Consider the following 17,331-nt stretch of genomic DNA (forward strand, 5'->3'; position numbering starts at 1 on the left):
GCGACTGATGCGACGTTTGGTCTTATCCACTTGCGTGAAGCTTACAGAGGAAGGAACCAAATCGGATCAATAGTACTCGAGCCCTCATACTTCGGCCTCTAGTACTAGGGGACTATCTGTATACGGGCAAAATTGAGGGCAAGGTTACCCTCGATTTCCCGTCAAGAAACTTAAGATTATGATGGTCGTTACTCGCTCGGACAAGTCCCAATCGGGGTCAAGATCAAACGATGGATCGAAGCAAGATCGAGAACATCTGATCCCGGGACATTGAGCTCGGTTGGAATTGGATACCGAGATAGGACGAGAAGGCGGTTAACAGTGATAATGTAACATCCCGTAAATCCGAGTTAGGTGGGAATGTATGAAAACCAGTATTAAGTTGATATTTTCGCCATATGAATCCATTCGGGTGATAAACGGTCGTTTTGAAGTCAAACCAAAAAGTGAAGTTTTTAAGGCCTTCTAAATTCGTCTAAGCCTGAGACAATCTGTACTTATGGACAGTTTTCGGGTATTTTCATTAAGAATTTGAGAAAACTCAAAACATAAAAGTTGTAGGTCTTTGAAATGTCTTTCCAACCATATATTATGGAGCTCAAATGGAGCTCTGTACTAGAAGTTATGCCCGTTTTACTAGGCACGCCGTGCGATGCCGCGCGAAGTGCCCTTCGGGTGCGCGATCGCGCACGGGTGTGCGTTTACTGCACTTCCATTGCGTGATCAGTGCGCGAAGTAGGCTTCCAGCTGCGCTGCCGCACAGTGAAAAGGTTGTTTTAAAAGCCTAACTTCGTTATATTCATTCCCACTTCGTTTTAAACCTATTTTTCTGAGGAAAATAACACCAAAGAAGTCTCTCTAACCCTAAAGTGAGTCTATACTCAATCTCCATCAATCATACACCACAGTTCATCTCTTCTTGATCATAAATCATCTCTCCAAATCCTAGGTTCTTGAAAATTCAAGAAGAGAAAGAAGAGAGGTGTGTGAGATTTGTCTAAAAAGGTAAGACTTCTAAGTTTTCTAAGTTTATTGTTAAGTTTGGGTTAGAGTAGAAAGTTCTACAAGATTAGAATTCGCTAGTGATTCATGGAAGTGTTCAAGAACACGTTCTAGACATGAAAACCCTAGTTTTTCTATAAAGGGGGTATATGGGTAGAATTAGATTAAAGCTTTAATCTTTCTCATCTAAATCCATTGTAGATTGATTGTTGAACCTTGGGAATTCCGTTTTGCTAGCTTTTAGCGGGATTTAAGGTATGTCTCTCTTTTGAAAACTTATTTTGGATGAAAATCACTTTTTGAAACTATTGTTGGAAGTATAAATTTCATTCAAGGTTCTTTAATGAATGAAAAGAAAAGTAATCTTTTCATGTTTCTTGAACTCTAATTCATGTCTAAATGGTGGTTAACGTGTGTGAAGGGACAAACCCACATTAAACCTAGATTTTAACAAACCCTATATATGTATATGATATTATGAACGTTTTCCTCTATAAGAGATGCTTGATAATGATGGTTAAGGGTTGGTAATGATATTCTCATTGACGAATTACGATATGGAAATCTTTCGTAAAGAAGTTAAATGTTTTCAAAACATTGATTGAAATGACTTATTCTTTCAATATGGCATAATGAACCTCAATGACAATTGATGATGTGACTACATTACAAATGAATTATGAATTGGCTTGTATGCTATGAAAATTGGTTGTTGTATTTTGCCTAGCTACTCGGGAGGAAGGGTAGCCACTATAGATCCTAGTGTGATAATGCCTAGCCATTCGGGAGGAAGAGTGGCCACTTCCGGGTTCGCTACCTAGGGTGTGATTATGCCTAGCTATTCGGGAGGAAGGATAGCCACCGCTGAATTTTATATTCCGGTGTGGTGCGCTGTGACAAGGGAACCTCTACGGTCACCCCTTCGATGTGCTTGATTCTTAGGCCTGTATTGGCATGTGTGATATTCTTATTTTCTCATGGAATTGTTGTTATTAATTATGATCAATTGAAAGGCATATTTGAAGTTGTGTCTTGACAAGAGGCCTTATAATCGATTTTGATAATTCATATTGAGATACACAAACTGAATAACTGTTCTTACATTGGTTTCACATGATTTTCAGGACTGATTTCTTTATGTATTATTGTACTTTATTTTCATATTACTTGTACGAGTACGAAGTACTCAGGCATACTATTGTTGTTTTTGATGGTATGTTAGGTAACGGTGAAGAGCAGGTTCTTGATACTCCGAACGTTTAGGAAGGACTTGCGGTTGCTGCTGATTTGGTGAGCCCATACATTCATTCATGGGACACTCTATTTATTTAATTCCATTTAATTATATTAGCTTAAGTGCAACGTCTGATGGGTTGACATTATTCTTATTCTTAGAAGCTCCTTAGTATACATTCGAATGTGGGTAGAAGAAGAGTTGTTGTTTAACTCTTTCGGGCACTATCATGTTTTTGTTGAATTGTTTAAATTATAAAGACTTCCGTTGATTTAATCCATATACTTATGATTTGTTTACCTTTATTTTATAAACTGTTGGAGGCGAATGTTGAACCTAGCGGGTTCAAGTGTTATTATTGTGTCGTTTAGGTTCTTCCGATGTTGTTCATGACGTCGGATGCCGGTCACGTATAGGGTGGGTTTCGGGGCGTGACAGATAGACGAGAGTTTGAAATATCCGCTATCAGCCGGATATGGAGGCGCCGATTTCGCTCATCAGTAACTGAAGGTTTTGTACCTATTTAGACTTGTATTAGTGTTAGGACTCCTCTACTATATAAAGAGGAGGACCCCTTTTACTTTTGGCTGGTTCTTTCACACGCACAAGCATACTAAACAATACAATTTGATTCTAAGTGTTTATCAATCTCTGAGTGTTCTACAACTGTTCACTCATTCACCACTGTGACACGAGCCGGTTAGAAGGCGAGCCAGCCCAGGTCGGTCGTGTCTAAGGATCAATCGTTGTTACATCTTGGTTTGACTGTTCTTATTCTCCTTTATACTATTATTTATTGCTCTATAATCATTCGTATTAAATTAAACCGAATATCCTTTGAACCGCATACAAAATTAATTGTTATTCAATTTTTAGGGTAAACACTAGGGTTTCTAAATCTAAAGTATTTTATATACAAAAGGGTATAAATGTAAATTTAATTATTTTTAAGGGTTAACGGCTAAACCGATAAGGAAAATGAGTAAACCGTACCCCGCACCATTCAGCCGTTACCTATAAAATTTCAAACCGTTTCCCAACCATTAATCCGATAACTCGATAATCATAAGCCAATAAACCTATTTTACGATTTTGCGTTTGATTTTGAACACCCCCGGTACTGCTACTACTGCTGAAGTAGTCATTATTACCTTGTGCAGTATTTACATAGGCTAGTCCGCACTCTTCTAAAACCGAATTTGCTTCTCACACTTGTTACTCCCGAACTCGTTGAAGAATGAGAACCAAATCTATAGTTGCAGCGGGTTTCTTCGTGCTGCTGTTGATCCTTACGGCGTCGCATGGCTTCCAATCTGACGAACTTGTGGTGGACGATGAAGAGTTTGGTCTGGAAGGTGGAATCCGATCCCAATCCCGTTCCTCCAATCCAAATAACGTCAAACCTTCTTCCGTTCAGTCGACCCGGAAGAGATCCGTACCCGATTCAGATTCAAAGATCCAATTCACTCTTGAACATGCTTTCGGTGATTCCGACTTCTCCCCTGCCGGCACCTTCACTGCTCGCCTCAAATCTTCTTCCCATGGCTCCCAGGTCTTCCGTTAATAATTGTCCCCATTATTGTAATTATTACTACTTCCCCGTCCATTTTTACTTATCGTGTTTACTAAAATTAAATGTCCACTTTTACTTATCCGAGAGATAATTTACCATTTCATACCTATTTTACCCTTATTATTAATTATTGAGATGGAAACTTCAAGGAATTGTTATTGGCTGCACAACTTTTAAAGTATGTTTGACTGATTTCAATTATTTAGATGACTTAGCAATAATTAGGGTGTTATAGTAAAGTTGTTATTCTATTTATGGCTCCTTAAGGGGGTGTGTCAAGTCACTTCATGACAAGTAAAAATGGACGGAGGGAGTATTATTTTTGGGAAATGTCTCCTTAATTGTAATTTTTCGGAAATAGCCGTCCTACCTTGGTAGGAGTAAGGTCTCCTTAACTGTAATTAGAAAAGTTGTTGGGTAATATAAAGATGAATTAATGGTCAAAAACATACATAAACTATCACTTTTTCCCTAGTTTCATACCGCAACTATCCATTGTTCCCTTTACCTACCTAAACTATCATTCCCTTTGTAATAAATCACACCTCTATGCTGAGTTGGCCTCCACACCCCTGGCCTCCCTTTACATACCTAGTTTAGGTATGTAAAGGGAACAATGGATAGTTGCGGTATGAAACTCGCGAAAAGGGGATAGATTAGGTGTGGTTTTGACCATTAACTATATAAAAGATTGCAGAAAACAGATTAATATTAAGTAATTCTAGTTAGTATTATTTGTTGTAACTGTCTTCCTACTTGTAATCGTAGTTATTGGGTAGTATAAAGATTGCAGAAAATAGATTGATATCAGTTTTTACTTAATCATGAAGCAAGTAGTGGTTTGTTATATCAGTTTACTTAGTAAGAGTAATGACTCTGTTATGTCATGTCCCTAGTTGTTTTTGAAACTTTTGGCCTGTCATAAATGAAGTAATTGATGAACTGGTTGCACATAGTTATTAGTTCTGAGTTCTCATTAGATTTTTGGGGGATGATTAGCATTAATGCACATTAGCCTGTTATTAGTGTTGCAGCAATTTTTTTTCTTCTTCATCTTCTTCTTCTTCTTCTTTTTTGTTTTTTTTTTGTTTGGTTAAAGCAGTATTGGAGCAACTTCATAGCAGCTTATAAATAGGTTCTTTCTGTCTCTTAAATCGTGCTATGTTCTGTGATTAATATATTGTACAAGTGTTTTATTTCTCAGTGGTAAAACTTTTTAGCAGCCTAGGTAAATCTTTACCCTTTCTGAACTGTCGTTAGGTGTATTACTTCCCAAGCGAGTAACTAATAGGGCTGGGAACAAGTTGTGACCTGGCTCATTATGAATTTTCATTAGTTGTTTCTGCCTGTGGGATAATGGCTGCAAGATACAATAAGCTTTTAAGTTTTAAGGCTGTAGCAGCTACTGAAGAGAAGAATATGCGGTGGCTTCTTTGTGTAGTGAGTTACCAAGGTACTTTTAGCTACTTGTAATAGAGTTATCCAGAATCTTAGGTAAGTGCTCAAATTTCATGATGCCATATAAATATGTCTCTAGCATTCAATTGAGGTGGAGAAGAGGATATCTCTATGGTAGGTTGAAGAGCTTCAGAGAGATCTCGAAAGTCTAATTGTGGTCGTTATGTATTTGTAAAGGATGTTATATTCCTATGTTTATTATGAATTGAATGAGTTATCAATTCAAATTTTCAGCTGGTGTTACTGATGGTAAAAAATGCATAGGTCAAAGCTCTAAACTTTTCTCATCTCCCTTCCATCTTCTTCTTTTCAAATATCTTCTACTTCTAGCTTTTAACATGAGAAAATTTCTGTGCTTTCTCTTAGCCTCAAGTATTGTCCTCACAATTTTGCCACCATTTTTAGTTATAAAAAAAGGTTTATTCATTCCCACCATTTGTGGAAAAGCGTAGAATCACTGAGATACATGGCCTCTCTTGCAGTTGGACCTATATAGTGTTCTGTATCATGGTGTAGCTAGAAGCCGGATATTAGATTTCTTATTGATTTAACCTTGCATTATCAATGTTTTAGTGTGAGAAGAGAAATGACAGATGAAGGAACTAAAGGCTAGAGAGCATTTTTTTTCCCTCCTTTCTTTTCCGAAATTTGGGTCGAATTCAGCGCTTGTTATAAAGGAAGTATTTCATTACGGAGTTTGCGCTGCCATTGTTCTGGCTTTTGATTCGGTTGGAGATAAAACATGTGATTTATTATCTTGTCCTTGTAGATACGAAAGGTATATAGAATGTCTGCCTCTTGTAATTAATGCTGAGTCCACGATAACAACATCAAACATGATTTCTCTTTTAAGATAGTAAGAATTGTACCTTGGGCACTGAGGAGAAAAACGAGAATGAAATACCACAAAAACTTTTAAAATTGATTTCCTAGAGAACTAGTAGTTGAATTGTTAGGTAATTTTGGTTTTTGGAGTTAGTAAATGGCCTAGGAATTGACATTTAGTTGGAAAATCTGAAATTAGTAAACGGATTTCTGAAATAAAAGCTGCATAACTAGCATAAAGGTGTACTTGCTTGGCTTTCATGGTGGGAAACAAGTTCTGAACAAATTATGCTAAATCATTTTCTGCACTAGCAGCCTGAACAAATTCTGATAAATCACTTACTGCATTTGCGGATGTGTGTACTAAGTAATGATGCTTCCCAGGCATTGCAGAGGATTTTGGGTATAAATCACTGTTCACGTGATTTCTAAGATTTCTTATTCTATTTAGCAATTGCACAATGCAAGGACAAGAAATACAGAAGATACAGTTTCCAGGTTAAGCACATAAATTTCAAGGAAGATTGTGATTGAATAATTGAACTAACTTGATTGATGATTGTGGTTGAGTGACACAGCCAATGTTTTGTATACTTTGACACTGCCTCATTGTGCTGTCAATGCAAGTATTTTGACTTACAAAAGAGGGGGAAATTTTACACTTCAAATATAAAACTCCTCCAGAAAACTGTTTTTCAAAGTAAACACTGCCTCTTTTTTTTGCAATTTGTGACTGGAGAATTGTTCCGTTCATCATCACACGTCCATGCTAACTTTTTCTTTTTTTTAAAGGGAAAATAACTGTGCGTAATTTTCAAAAGAAAAATAAACAAAAAGCATGACAAGTGGTCCCAAATTGCCTCGTCTGGGTCAATCACATTTCTATACAGAAATTTTATATATATATATAAAAGGGACAAATTGCATCAAGTTTCTGAATTAACTCCCTCCCACCCAAAAAAAAAAAAAAAAGGAAAAGAAAAAGAAGAAGAGAAAGGCAGAAATGAAGCTACTCTACTGACTATTGAGGATTGTGGTTAGCTGATATTCAGAAACTACTCCCTTTGCCCCAAATTAATTGTCCTTTTTATATTGAGTTGTTCCATAGATCATGTTACTTTCTAAAACAGAAATCAATTCTCTACACTTTGTAATACTTTTTCAATATGATATTAACAAGATGATGTGTTGAGCCCCACTTTTATTCAAATTCTGCAAGGCGTTAGATTATCTCTAGTTTAAACATAATACAACTTCAACTCTTTTCTTAGTAGTCATTCCATATTAAATGGACTCATAAATTTTGTTGGAGAGAGAATCCAATAGCTACGAAGGGTGTGTGTCTACAAGAGAGAGTATGCCTTCGCTGTTGGTTGCCTGTTTTATTAACAATCATTGCTTCGTCGCTTAAAGCGATGAAGCGAGGGAATATTGCTTCATGGGTGAAGCCATGCTATTTGGAGAAGTTTGCGCTTCAAATGGTGGTCCATGAATTGCTTTCGATGAGAATTGGTTGCTTCTTTGAACATCATCTTTGAGGAGTTGGATCAATATCCACAATATTGTATATTGGATGTTAAAATTAATTGTTTTAAATGCAATTTAATGTTTTTGTACTAAATTCATAGATGCTTGACATTTTCTTATTCCCCGTAAATTGTGTGCTTCACTTCAAAGAAGTATGAACTTTTCTTCTCGCTTTTCACTTCAGCTCCCATGGATCTTGTCACTTCGTTTGCGCTTTTGGTTTTTAAAAACACTTAGTTACTGTATACCAATAGATTTTTGACATTTACTTGAGTATGTCTTGGATGACGTTTGACTTTTCATCATCCAGTAATAGATCTTTGACACTTTCTGTAACAGACGCAAACGCTGACAAAGCTTCGCTTCTCCAGAAATGCTTTTACTGGAACAGAGAAGGAGGATTTCAAAGTAATTCAATTTTCCGTTCTTACGAAAAGAATGCCCTTTTATTGTATTTGTGACTTGACATTGTGAATTTTATGTGATGCAGAAACTCTTGAAAAGTGATGACTTTTACAGAATAAGAGTACCATCCAATGTATTGAACCTTCCTGGCAGAGAATACGTTGTTTCCTCGGTGAAAGCAGTAAGTTTGGAGCGATTGTAACTTGAAGTATCAGCATTTTGTGATGTATAGTGTCTGTACATTTGGAAATTCACAAGGAAGGAGTAGTTTGAAATGGCATGACGACTTTGCCTTTGTGTAAATTGATGTATGCCCTATGACATTGAATCTTTTTGATGGGTGCTTACATTACCCTATGACATTGAAGTCTTAGGGTTAAAAAGTTAAATATTGTGGTAAATGATAGAGTGTCTAAAGTTACCAATGTCAGAAAAAATGATAAGCAATTGTCTAGCAAGGGCATTTTATCTGTAGAACTTCTTTCAGGAAGAAACTTTCATGTGATTTAATACATACTCTCTAGAGATGTTTCCTTTTAATCTGGCAAGGGCATTTCAGCCAGTAAAGTTTATTTGTTAGAAAACAAGAAGTTTCATATATGTGCGACTTTAATGTTGTAATTTAAGTTTTTAATAGAAATATTGAAACTTATAATCTTCTTCCTGGTGCTACTATGTGCATTTTAGCCCCTTTTGTTTGCCCTAGGAAGATTATTCTGCTGAAAGGTTATATTGCCCTAGGAAGATTATATCATTGTGGATAATTACTTGAAACAAATCGACAAATCCACAGTACAAAATAAATATCAATTTAAAGAGACTGGGGACTAGAGGTAGAGGCGGCAGAACAGCCAGGTTGCCTTAGACTTTCATAGAATAAATTATTCATTGAGCAGGCAAGGGACCTCTTGAGAACTTCTTTTTCTCAAAGCTGTTTACATCTAGGGAAACAGAGGAATAAATTGAAAAGGGGGTAAACAATAACATTCATATTATGGCTTGTTATGCACCAGTTTTTCTGTTTTTCAGGAGGGACAATATCTAACTCGGGCAAGAAATTATTTATTAACGCTCTGGACCGCTTAGAATTTCTTTTAGCTTAGGGCTCTCCCTTGTCACCCACATCCTTTATTCTCATTTTTTATTTTCCGTTTCAGACAATTGAATCTCCTTTCTGATTTGACTGATCATTCTGGTATTTTCTTGGAATACCGCAAGCTTCGAATGACATGCTCATCATCTAATTGCTATTACTGTTTTTGCCTCAGAGGTGTCTTCCTCGGGATGGTTTGGAAGAGCACTTTGTCATACATATGGTAATAGTCAACCCAATACTCATCACCTAAGTTGACTATTTTTCTGATATACTCCCTCCATTCACTTTTACTTGTCCACTTTGGACTTTTCACGCTGTTTAAGAAAATAATAAATGAAGCGCATAATCTACGAATTTACCCATATTAATTGGTGCATATTTTTATTGGATTTGAAAAAATGATTTGAAGTGAGTATTTAATACTATGGGTAAAACAGGAAGAAAAAAGTTGTCTTATCTTGATATGCGAAAAATGACAAGTGAAAATAAAAATCTATTTTTGGAATAGTGGACAAGTAAAAGTGAACAGAGGGAGTAATATGTTTTTAACATTTCCCTTTCCTTCCCTTTTTTTTTTGTTGGACGGAGCTGGTTAAGAGCATTTGTTAAGTGCTGCGGTTACTGCAGAAAGTAAAGAAAATAAGTTAAACTCAGATTTTTCAACATGACGTATTGCCTTTATCTTTCAATTTAGCATGCTTTGAATTTTGTATTGTCATATAAGGGAGAGGCGGTTTACCTTGGCTAGTTTAAGTATTTTCTCTTGAATTTCAGTAAAGACATGTGAGGTCATAGTTTTTGTTACTATGCAAATTAATTAAATTGATACAGCGTACTCTTTATTTGTGCAAATCTTTCATTTTTATCCTTGTCAAGATCCTGACTTTAATGTGTTCATTGCAGGATGGTGTGAATATTTTGGCTGTTAATTATGGTTCCCCTGGTGCATGCCAGTACCCTCGTCAATTGAAGTTTGTAAGTATTGATCATTAAGTGTTAGACCCCTATCCACCTTCCAACCTGCCCATCCTTTCACCCAACTTTTATGAAGCATATCACGTATGGGTAATCAGTATACCCAGATTTGAGCTTTAGATTTTAGATAGAGCAATGGATTGAAGCTTTAAGCTGTCTGAATGGTAAGTAACTTAAACTTAATTACCAATGTCTCGACAGTCATTCCAAATTTAGGCGTTCTCTTCTGAAAGATTTATTAGTATCTAAAGATCTTTTACCAAAACCGAGCTATAGTAATTTGTTTTTTGAAGATTACATGGTATATTTAGATTTCCTATGGAAATCAGAGCTTCTTTTTCAAAACCTCTATATTTGCTGAACTGTTTAGACCCAATGATTAAAGCAAAATGATTTTTCACACCACTTTCTAAAAATTATTTTTACAAGTGAAATGTTCTATTGGAAAAAGATACTGTAAAGAATAGATCTTGGGCCTAACTAAACCCCAAAAGCTAGCTCATGAGGGGAGGATTGCCCAATACCATATAAGGAGAACACCTATCCCTTTTTCATTCGATGTGAGACTCTTCAACATCCACCTCATGCCCAAGTCTGGACATCTGGAGCGTGGGCAATTTAATATGGTGGCCCAACATCGGTAAACAAGAATTGGGATGGTCTCTGCTCTTATACCATGCAAAGAATGAATCTTGGCCCTAACAACCCCAAAAGCTCCCTTATCGCCGTGGAGGAAAAATTGGACTATTCGGGGGAGCTGGAGTGGGTAAAACAGTACTCATTATGGAATTGATTAACAATATTGCTAAAGCTCACAGGGGTGTATCTGTATTTGGCGGAGTGGGTGAACGTACTTGGGAAGGAAATGATCTTTACTTGGAAATGAAAGAATCTGGAGTGATTAATGAAATTTTTTTGCAGAATCAAAGGTGGCCCTAGTTTACGGTCAGATGAATGAACCGCCGGGAGCTCGTATGAGAGTTGGTTTGACTACCCTAACTATGGCGGAATATTTCCGAGATGTTAATGAGCAAGACGTACTTCTATTTATTGACAATATCTTCCGTTTCGTCCAAGCAGGATCCGAAGTATCGGCCTTATTGGGTAGAATGCCTTCCGCTGTGGGTTATCAACCGACGAAGGGAGGATCACATAAGACCATATAAGGAGATCACTTATCCCTTTTTCATCCGATCTGATGTGGGATTCTTCAACAGATACCATCCCATACAGGAGGTATACAGTAGAGTAACCAGCCAGTTATTTTGGCATAGCCACCTAGAATACTTTTCGCAATAATTGAGAAATCCCCAAGGGTTACTGGCACATGGTTTAAACTTGGTGGATAATGGGCCCTCAATATCTTGTATGCAGCTGTGTGCCAAAATATACGGAAAAAAAAAAGTAAAATCTGCTAATTGTGGAAGTTCCTTTTCCCATCAGAAAATCTTGTATTTCTCCTCTCCAATTAGTCACATGATAGCTGAGAGATGATATCTCAAGCTTTGTTCTTCCAATTGAGCTGGCTTTGGACCTTCAGGTCCAAAGTAGATGTTTAAACTGTTATGCATAACCTAGTATGTATGAAAAGGTTGAACATTATTCCAGTCTTGTCACCTCCTTGGAACGATAAATGGGTGGTCGACATCCGTTGTGTCTTTACCATGAAGTAGCTCCAAATTTGTATTTTTCTCTGCCTTATATTCTTATGGCCAAGAGTCTTCGTTCTCTTCCCCATTTTTAGTAAATTCGAATCAGTCTATAATCCCTTCAGTTCTTACATTCTCTGTCTGGAAATGCTTTATGAATTACAAGCCGTGTTATCAAAAGCGCAAAAAAGCTCTAAAGTCCTTTGGGGCTTTAAGTGCAAAGTCCAAATATAACGTGGGCTTTAATGAAAAAAGGCGCAAATGAAGAAAAAATACAAATATGTATGTGTAGTCCAGGATTAATAATCATAAGCATGAATAACAAATATACTGACAAAGAAATTGAAAAAAATTACGATAAAGTGAAATATCGATTGTTAGTGCCGCATCTTCAGGATTACGCTCATTGACAAGGAAAAGTATGCCGTAGTCTTGATGACGACACTGAAGCCCATAAAGTGAGGTGAAGCGCTCAACATGTTTTGCGCCTTGCTTCAGGGCTTAAGCGCGCCTTAGATAACCCTGATTACAAGCCTGGAAACATTCAGCCCCTTCTCTCATCACGGCCTTATGGTTTCTGGAGATGCCAAAAGCGGCTGAAATTAGATCTTCAGAGGCCTATCACCATATTAATTCAGCCCCCAGAGTGAAAATTCTATCCCATCCCCTCACTTTAAACTTATACTCAGTTGGAAAAGAAACAAGTTGTTCTTTTTTCAACTGCTTGTTTTCTTGTCTAAACATGTTTTTGATTTGTTATGTTTTTTGAAATGAAACTAAAGCCAAAAAGAAAAAAAATCTCAGAATAGCCCACTCGCAGAACCAATTTTGAGCACTCAAAAACAAACAAACCATTGTCATGGTTGGGGCTTAACTGCGAAGGTATCGTCCGCTCTGTCCCAACCTTTGGGGTTTCACGGTTTTGTTCTCTTGGTTTTAACTCAAAAGGCGCCTCAATAGTTGAATCCTGAACTCGTCTTTTTTTGGCCCCAAACTTTCCCCTCCCATTTTCAGTATGGAATTTGCCTAAGGTAAGTATCACAATGAACTCTATTTCGAGCTCAACCGCCCACAGTCCGTAGGTTGTTACAGGCTTAGAGCTACATCGGCCAATACTCTTTTTGTATCGTGGTTACTAAGTCTCACCGATCTATCCACTAGTGCTTGAACTTGAATAGCTAATGGCCTTTGCATAGGAACAAGATGGGCTAAACCGCCATAGATTCCTACACAATGCATCACTCACAATGTTAGCTTTTCCTTGATACATTATATCGTATTCCTTTAAACTCTATCCATCTCTGTTACCTGAGGTTTAGATCTTTTGGGTTGAAACTATATTGCAGGCTCTTGCAATTTGTGCAAATCTCACAAGGTTCCTCATATATATACTGACACCATCTTTTAAGAGCAAGCACTATTGCCAGTTTTAAGTCATGAAAATCACCTAGTGTTTTGTCTCTGTTGGGATTTGAACCTGAGACCTCGTGGTTCTCAACCCACTTCATTGACCACTAGGCAGGCAATTTTAACACAGATGTTGTGATTAAACACTCCTTGAGCTTTAAGAAGCTCTCCTCATAAGGAGACAATTGGAACTTAGCGCTCCGTACCTCTATTGCAGTTGTGCGTCTAGGCCAGCTCGGGACAACCTCTATTTCTTGTTGGTCCACGCTGATCCCATTTTTAATGAATATGGCACCGTTATTGAGTCTAGCTAGAATTCGCATTTGGAGAATTTAGCATACAACTAATGTTCTCGCAATGTGTATAGTACCATCTGTTAGTGTCGTACATGTACAAACTGCGAGCATATACCAAGACATTATTACAAAGTTATCCATATCTACCTGATTCTGAAGGTTGTAGGATCGTTAGCCAACTCAAACGGCATACCCAAAAAGTCGTAATGCCCATGTCATGTTCGGAATGTAGTCTTCAGGATATTACCTTTTCGGATTATCTCAACTGATGGTAGCCCGATATTAAGTCAATGGTGCTCCCAAACGCACATGCAACACGCAACACGCAAGTAGACGTGGTCTTTCAAGTAATAAAGTATGAGTAGAGTATTGTTCCAACAGAGAGTTAATATTGATTAACTAAACTAGAGACTAACGATTTCCTAATTATTAAGCGAAAATAAAAAATCAGTATAATTTTGGGTGATTTAAATCTAAACTAATAATTAAAATCAAGAACGACATACATTAACAAATAGCAAGAAAAGCAAACTTGTACACTTTTAAAGAATTCACAAGATGCACCCAAGGGTGTGGTCTAGTGGTCAATGAAGTGAGTTGAGAACCATGAGACCCCAGATTCAATTCCCAGCGGAGGCACAATCACTAGGTAATTCTTTGCATCTTTTTAAGCCTTGGTGGACAAAGTTATCCGGTACCTGTGTTGGTAGGAGGTAGCAGATACCTCATGGAATTTGTCGACGCACTGGAATTTGTCGACGTGCGTGCAAGCTATAGCATGGACATGACAGTTGAGCTAGGAAAAAACTGAACCAACCCAAGATGAATATATTTTTCTTATATACTTTTAAAACTATATAGGGTTTCCTTAAAAAATATGTCGAGAAATATTTAATAAAACTATTATAGTAAATTCATTTTATTTACTTCAAATGATGCTTGATTTTGTTTCTAGCGTGCATGATCACTTTCTTATCAAGTGTTGAAATACTTCAATCCCCTTGTTGTTCCATATTCAGGAGTCAAGATCTATTACTCTTATATCTTTCTCAATCTTTGGATTGTGTTTAACAGTATTTCGTAAAATTAAATGGGGCAAATCATTATTTAGGCTTCATATTGATCTTTGCATTTAATAATTATTAAAGTTTGGTGAAGGTTGAAAGCATAAATGAATGACAGATTATTATTTGATTAAAAATAAAAATTATCATGTGGTGTTCGTAGAAAGGAGAGATGATTGGCATCTTCCCCGACAGGGACAGGAACAGCCTTAGGAATTTACCTGTTACAACACATCCGGTTAAGGCTTCTCTATGGTGGATTTTACCCCAATTTTTCCATATAAAATAAATAATTATCATGTGTTACAAGTTTCTGCCATGAAGATATATCAATAGATCATGTATTCATTATTTTAATCAATTCTTACTCACATATATTGACTTATCAAAACTTTATCCATAACTCGTACAAAGTAACAATGAATTTATATTTTGTGACAAAATCAGAAAAACCTGACAAGTGACAACACCGAAAAAATCAAAACCGAACAAACCGATCTAGTTGTTTTGGTTTGGTTTTGGTGAAAGCCAAACCAAACCAACCATGAAGACCCCTATCTACATGTATTTGTGTGTGCCCCACCGCAAGTACTACATAGGAGTTGCTTGTGTGGCCTGTCTGGAAGATGATTGATCAACGGATGCAGGTGCAGTCCGAACATTCAACCTTTGTCCATGTGCACCCTTTGCTAGAACTGATGCCTCTCCAAAGGAGCTTGTAGTCCTAGCCTTTCTTACCTTGCTCCCCGGATGCTCTTCTTCCCTTGCCTCATCTTCTAACTCTTCCCTGCCTGTACCTTCCAACTCTCTAGCAAGGCCAGTAGCTACTCCATGTGATAAGTCATTCATCTTGAATGGCATCTGTCATATAATGGGTCCACTAATCTGGGAATAGATCTAAACATTTTGGCACTCTCATCTCGTACCAGGTGGACACATAGCGTGCCAATCTGTTAAACTGTTAGTCATACTCTGTCACACTCATATCTCCAGTCTGTCGAAATTTCTCCGAACTCAATAGCTAAGGCCTCACATGGTTATAAGCGCCTTTGAGAACTTGTTCCATGCAACGGCGGAGCATCAGTAGATCTACTAGAATGGAATGTCTTAACTAGTGATGTGGCCTTTGAGAACTTGTTCCATGCAACGGTGGAGCATCAGTAGATCTACTAGAATGGAATGTCTTAACCAGTGATGTGCTACATCAACCAATTCAACTGAACTCTCCTATGTGATACCCATGATCTTGGTCGCCTTTCGAATACCCTCGAGGAACTACTGAGCCTCTATTACTAACCTTTTCAAAAAAGGGACTCCTGAGGGTCCTCATCTGCCTTAGACCCGGTGAGAGGAGTTTTTAGCTTAAAAAATTCAATCACAAGTGTGTCTGGATCCTCTAGTACTTTGTCTGTCTGCCTATATGCACCTCTCGACTCTCCATTTGAGCCTGCCCGGTAGTAATCTCACCTGTTGCATTCCCTATTGCGTCTGATGCATCCCAACTGGGGCTGTCTTTGGTACCAGAGGAATTGGTGCCTGTTGCTCCTTTACAACAACGTTCTCTACATGACGAGCAACTCCAGTGCCCTGGTCGCTCGAATTGGGTTCGACCTTGGCCCCTACACGTTGTGTGGCACGACCCCTGTCTCAGCCTCTGTTTTGACCTCTAGTGGGGTTACCCTGCCGTCTGATGCCACCTCTGGGCCAACGGTTGCGTCTCCTCTTTCAGGTGTAGCTGATGCCCTAGTTCTGCCATATCCATGAAAGCAATTTAAACGTCTTAGAGTAGCTGTATATGCATCTAATAGCCTCCCGCTTATAAGTCTGGCGCACAATATGCCCATAATGAGACTATACCCGGAACTGCTTCATGACTCATAGAATTCTATGAAAACTAAAGCTCTAATACCACGATTATCATGACCCAATTCGAAGCCATGACCAGCACCTAGGGACTAATCACGAAACAACTTTTTAACCCCTACAACCCATAAAATAAACAAAGTTTCCCCTATTCTAGGGCACACATATATCAGCTAATGACACAAAAAAAAGGGGGCAGCCCGGTGCACAAAGCATCCCGCGTTAGCAGGGTCCGGGGAAGGACCGCACCCCATGGGGTGTGATGTAGGCAGCCTACCCTAATGCAAGCATTAGTGGTTGATTCCCCGACTCGTACCCGTGACATGATTTTCAAATACAACAATCACAAATATAACTTCAAAACAAGTAACATTATTAACATCAGGCTTAATACAGACAAACCTCCCCCAATTGCACAGCTATCTCTTTTACCCACCCTTTCTTTTGCTGGTAATCTTGTAGACGTCATATATCAATATTCTTTTGAAATGGTCATATATATCAATATCTGTAGCTAGTACCTCACAATTCCACATAGCAGGCGTATTTTTCCCAACAATTCAAGCATGTGAATCGTTAAAAACTTGTATTTGAGCCTATTTTCTTTTTCCTTTGTTTTTTCCCTTTTGTTTCCCTTATTGGATTTTCATGGTTCTGGAGAGGAATGGGATTTCATGTAACAACTAATAAGATGTTAATCCTGTGACTGATATTAAGTTTGGTGCTTCTATTTCAGCCTGCGAAATGGTCCTTTAACTCGCATACAGTCCTAAAACCTACTGAGCAGGCACCCAGGCAAGTCACTGTAATTTTTTATTTTCCTTATTTTTTTGACATTGTATCCTCCTTTTGCATAAAACAAGTTACAAGTGGTAACAAATCAACTTAGGTAAGTAGATTATCATGATGCTATGCATTTTTTTATTTTTTGGATGCTATGCACTATTACCAGGGAGT

General features: G+C 37.7%; 1 protein-coding gene and 1 non-coding gene across 4 annotated transcripts; both read left to right on the forward strand.

Annotated features, from left to right (window-relative positions):
- The first annotated feature begins 3,309 nt into the window (after window positions 1–3,309).
- LOC132059688 (uncharacterized) lies at window positions 3,310–17,278 on the forward strand. 3 transcript variants are annotated; one of them, XM_059452388.1, is made up of 7 exons: window positions 3,310–3,788; window positions 7,959–8,027; window positions 8,110–8,205; window positions 9,293–9,340; window positions 10,024–10,095; window positions 11,176–11,331; window positions 17,111–17,278. In XM_059452388.1, the coding sequence occupies exons 1-7, from the start codon at window positions 3,474–3,476 to the stop codon at window positions 17,261–17,263; spliced, it is 909 nt and encodes a 302-aa protein (XP_059308371.1). In that variant the 5' UTR covers window positions 3,310–3,473; the 3' UTR covers window positions 17,264–17,278. The 3 variants fall into 3 exon arrangements, with proteins under 3 accessions (XP_059308371.1, XP_059308373.1, XP_059308372.1); XM_059452390.1 differs by lacking the exon at window positions 11,176–11,331; XM_059452389.1 differs by lacking the exon at window positions 9,293–9,340.
- LOC132061723 (U6atac minor spliceosomal RNA) lies at window positions 14,665–14,788 on the forward strand. Its single transcript, XR_009416143.1, has one exon. It is a non-coding gene; the product is annotated as a U6atac minor spliceosomal RNA (small nuclear RNA).
- Window positions 17,279–17,331: the final 53 nt, after the last annotated feature.

This window comes from Lycium ferocissimum, chromosome 6 (assembly GCF_029784015.1).
Source record: "Lycium ferocissimum isolate CSIRO_LF1 chromosome 6, AGI_CSIRO_Lferr_CH_V1, whole genome shotgun sequence".
Taxonomy (NCBI): domain Eukaryota; kingdom Viridiplantae; phylum Streptophyta; class Magnoliopsida; order Solanales; family Solanaceae; genus Lycium; species Lycium ferocissimum.

Coding starts and splice junctions, on each gene's coding strand:
- LOC132059688 (XM_059452388.1), top strand. CDS start 3,474: ATGAGAACCAAATCTATAGTTGCAGCGGGTTTCTTCGTGCTGCTGTTG. Junction 8,028..8,109: donor CAGAGAAGGAGGATTTCAAA/GTAATTCAATTT, acceptor TATGTGATGCAG/AAACTCTTGAAAAGTGATGA. Junction 10,096..11,175: donor ACCCTCGTCAATTGAAGTTT/GTAAGTATTGAT, acceptor TCGTCCAAGCAG/GATCCGAAGTATCGGCCTTA.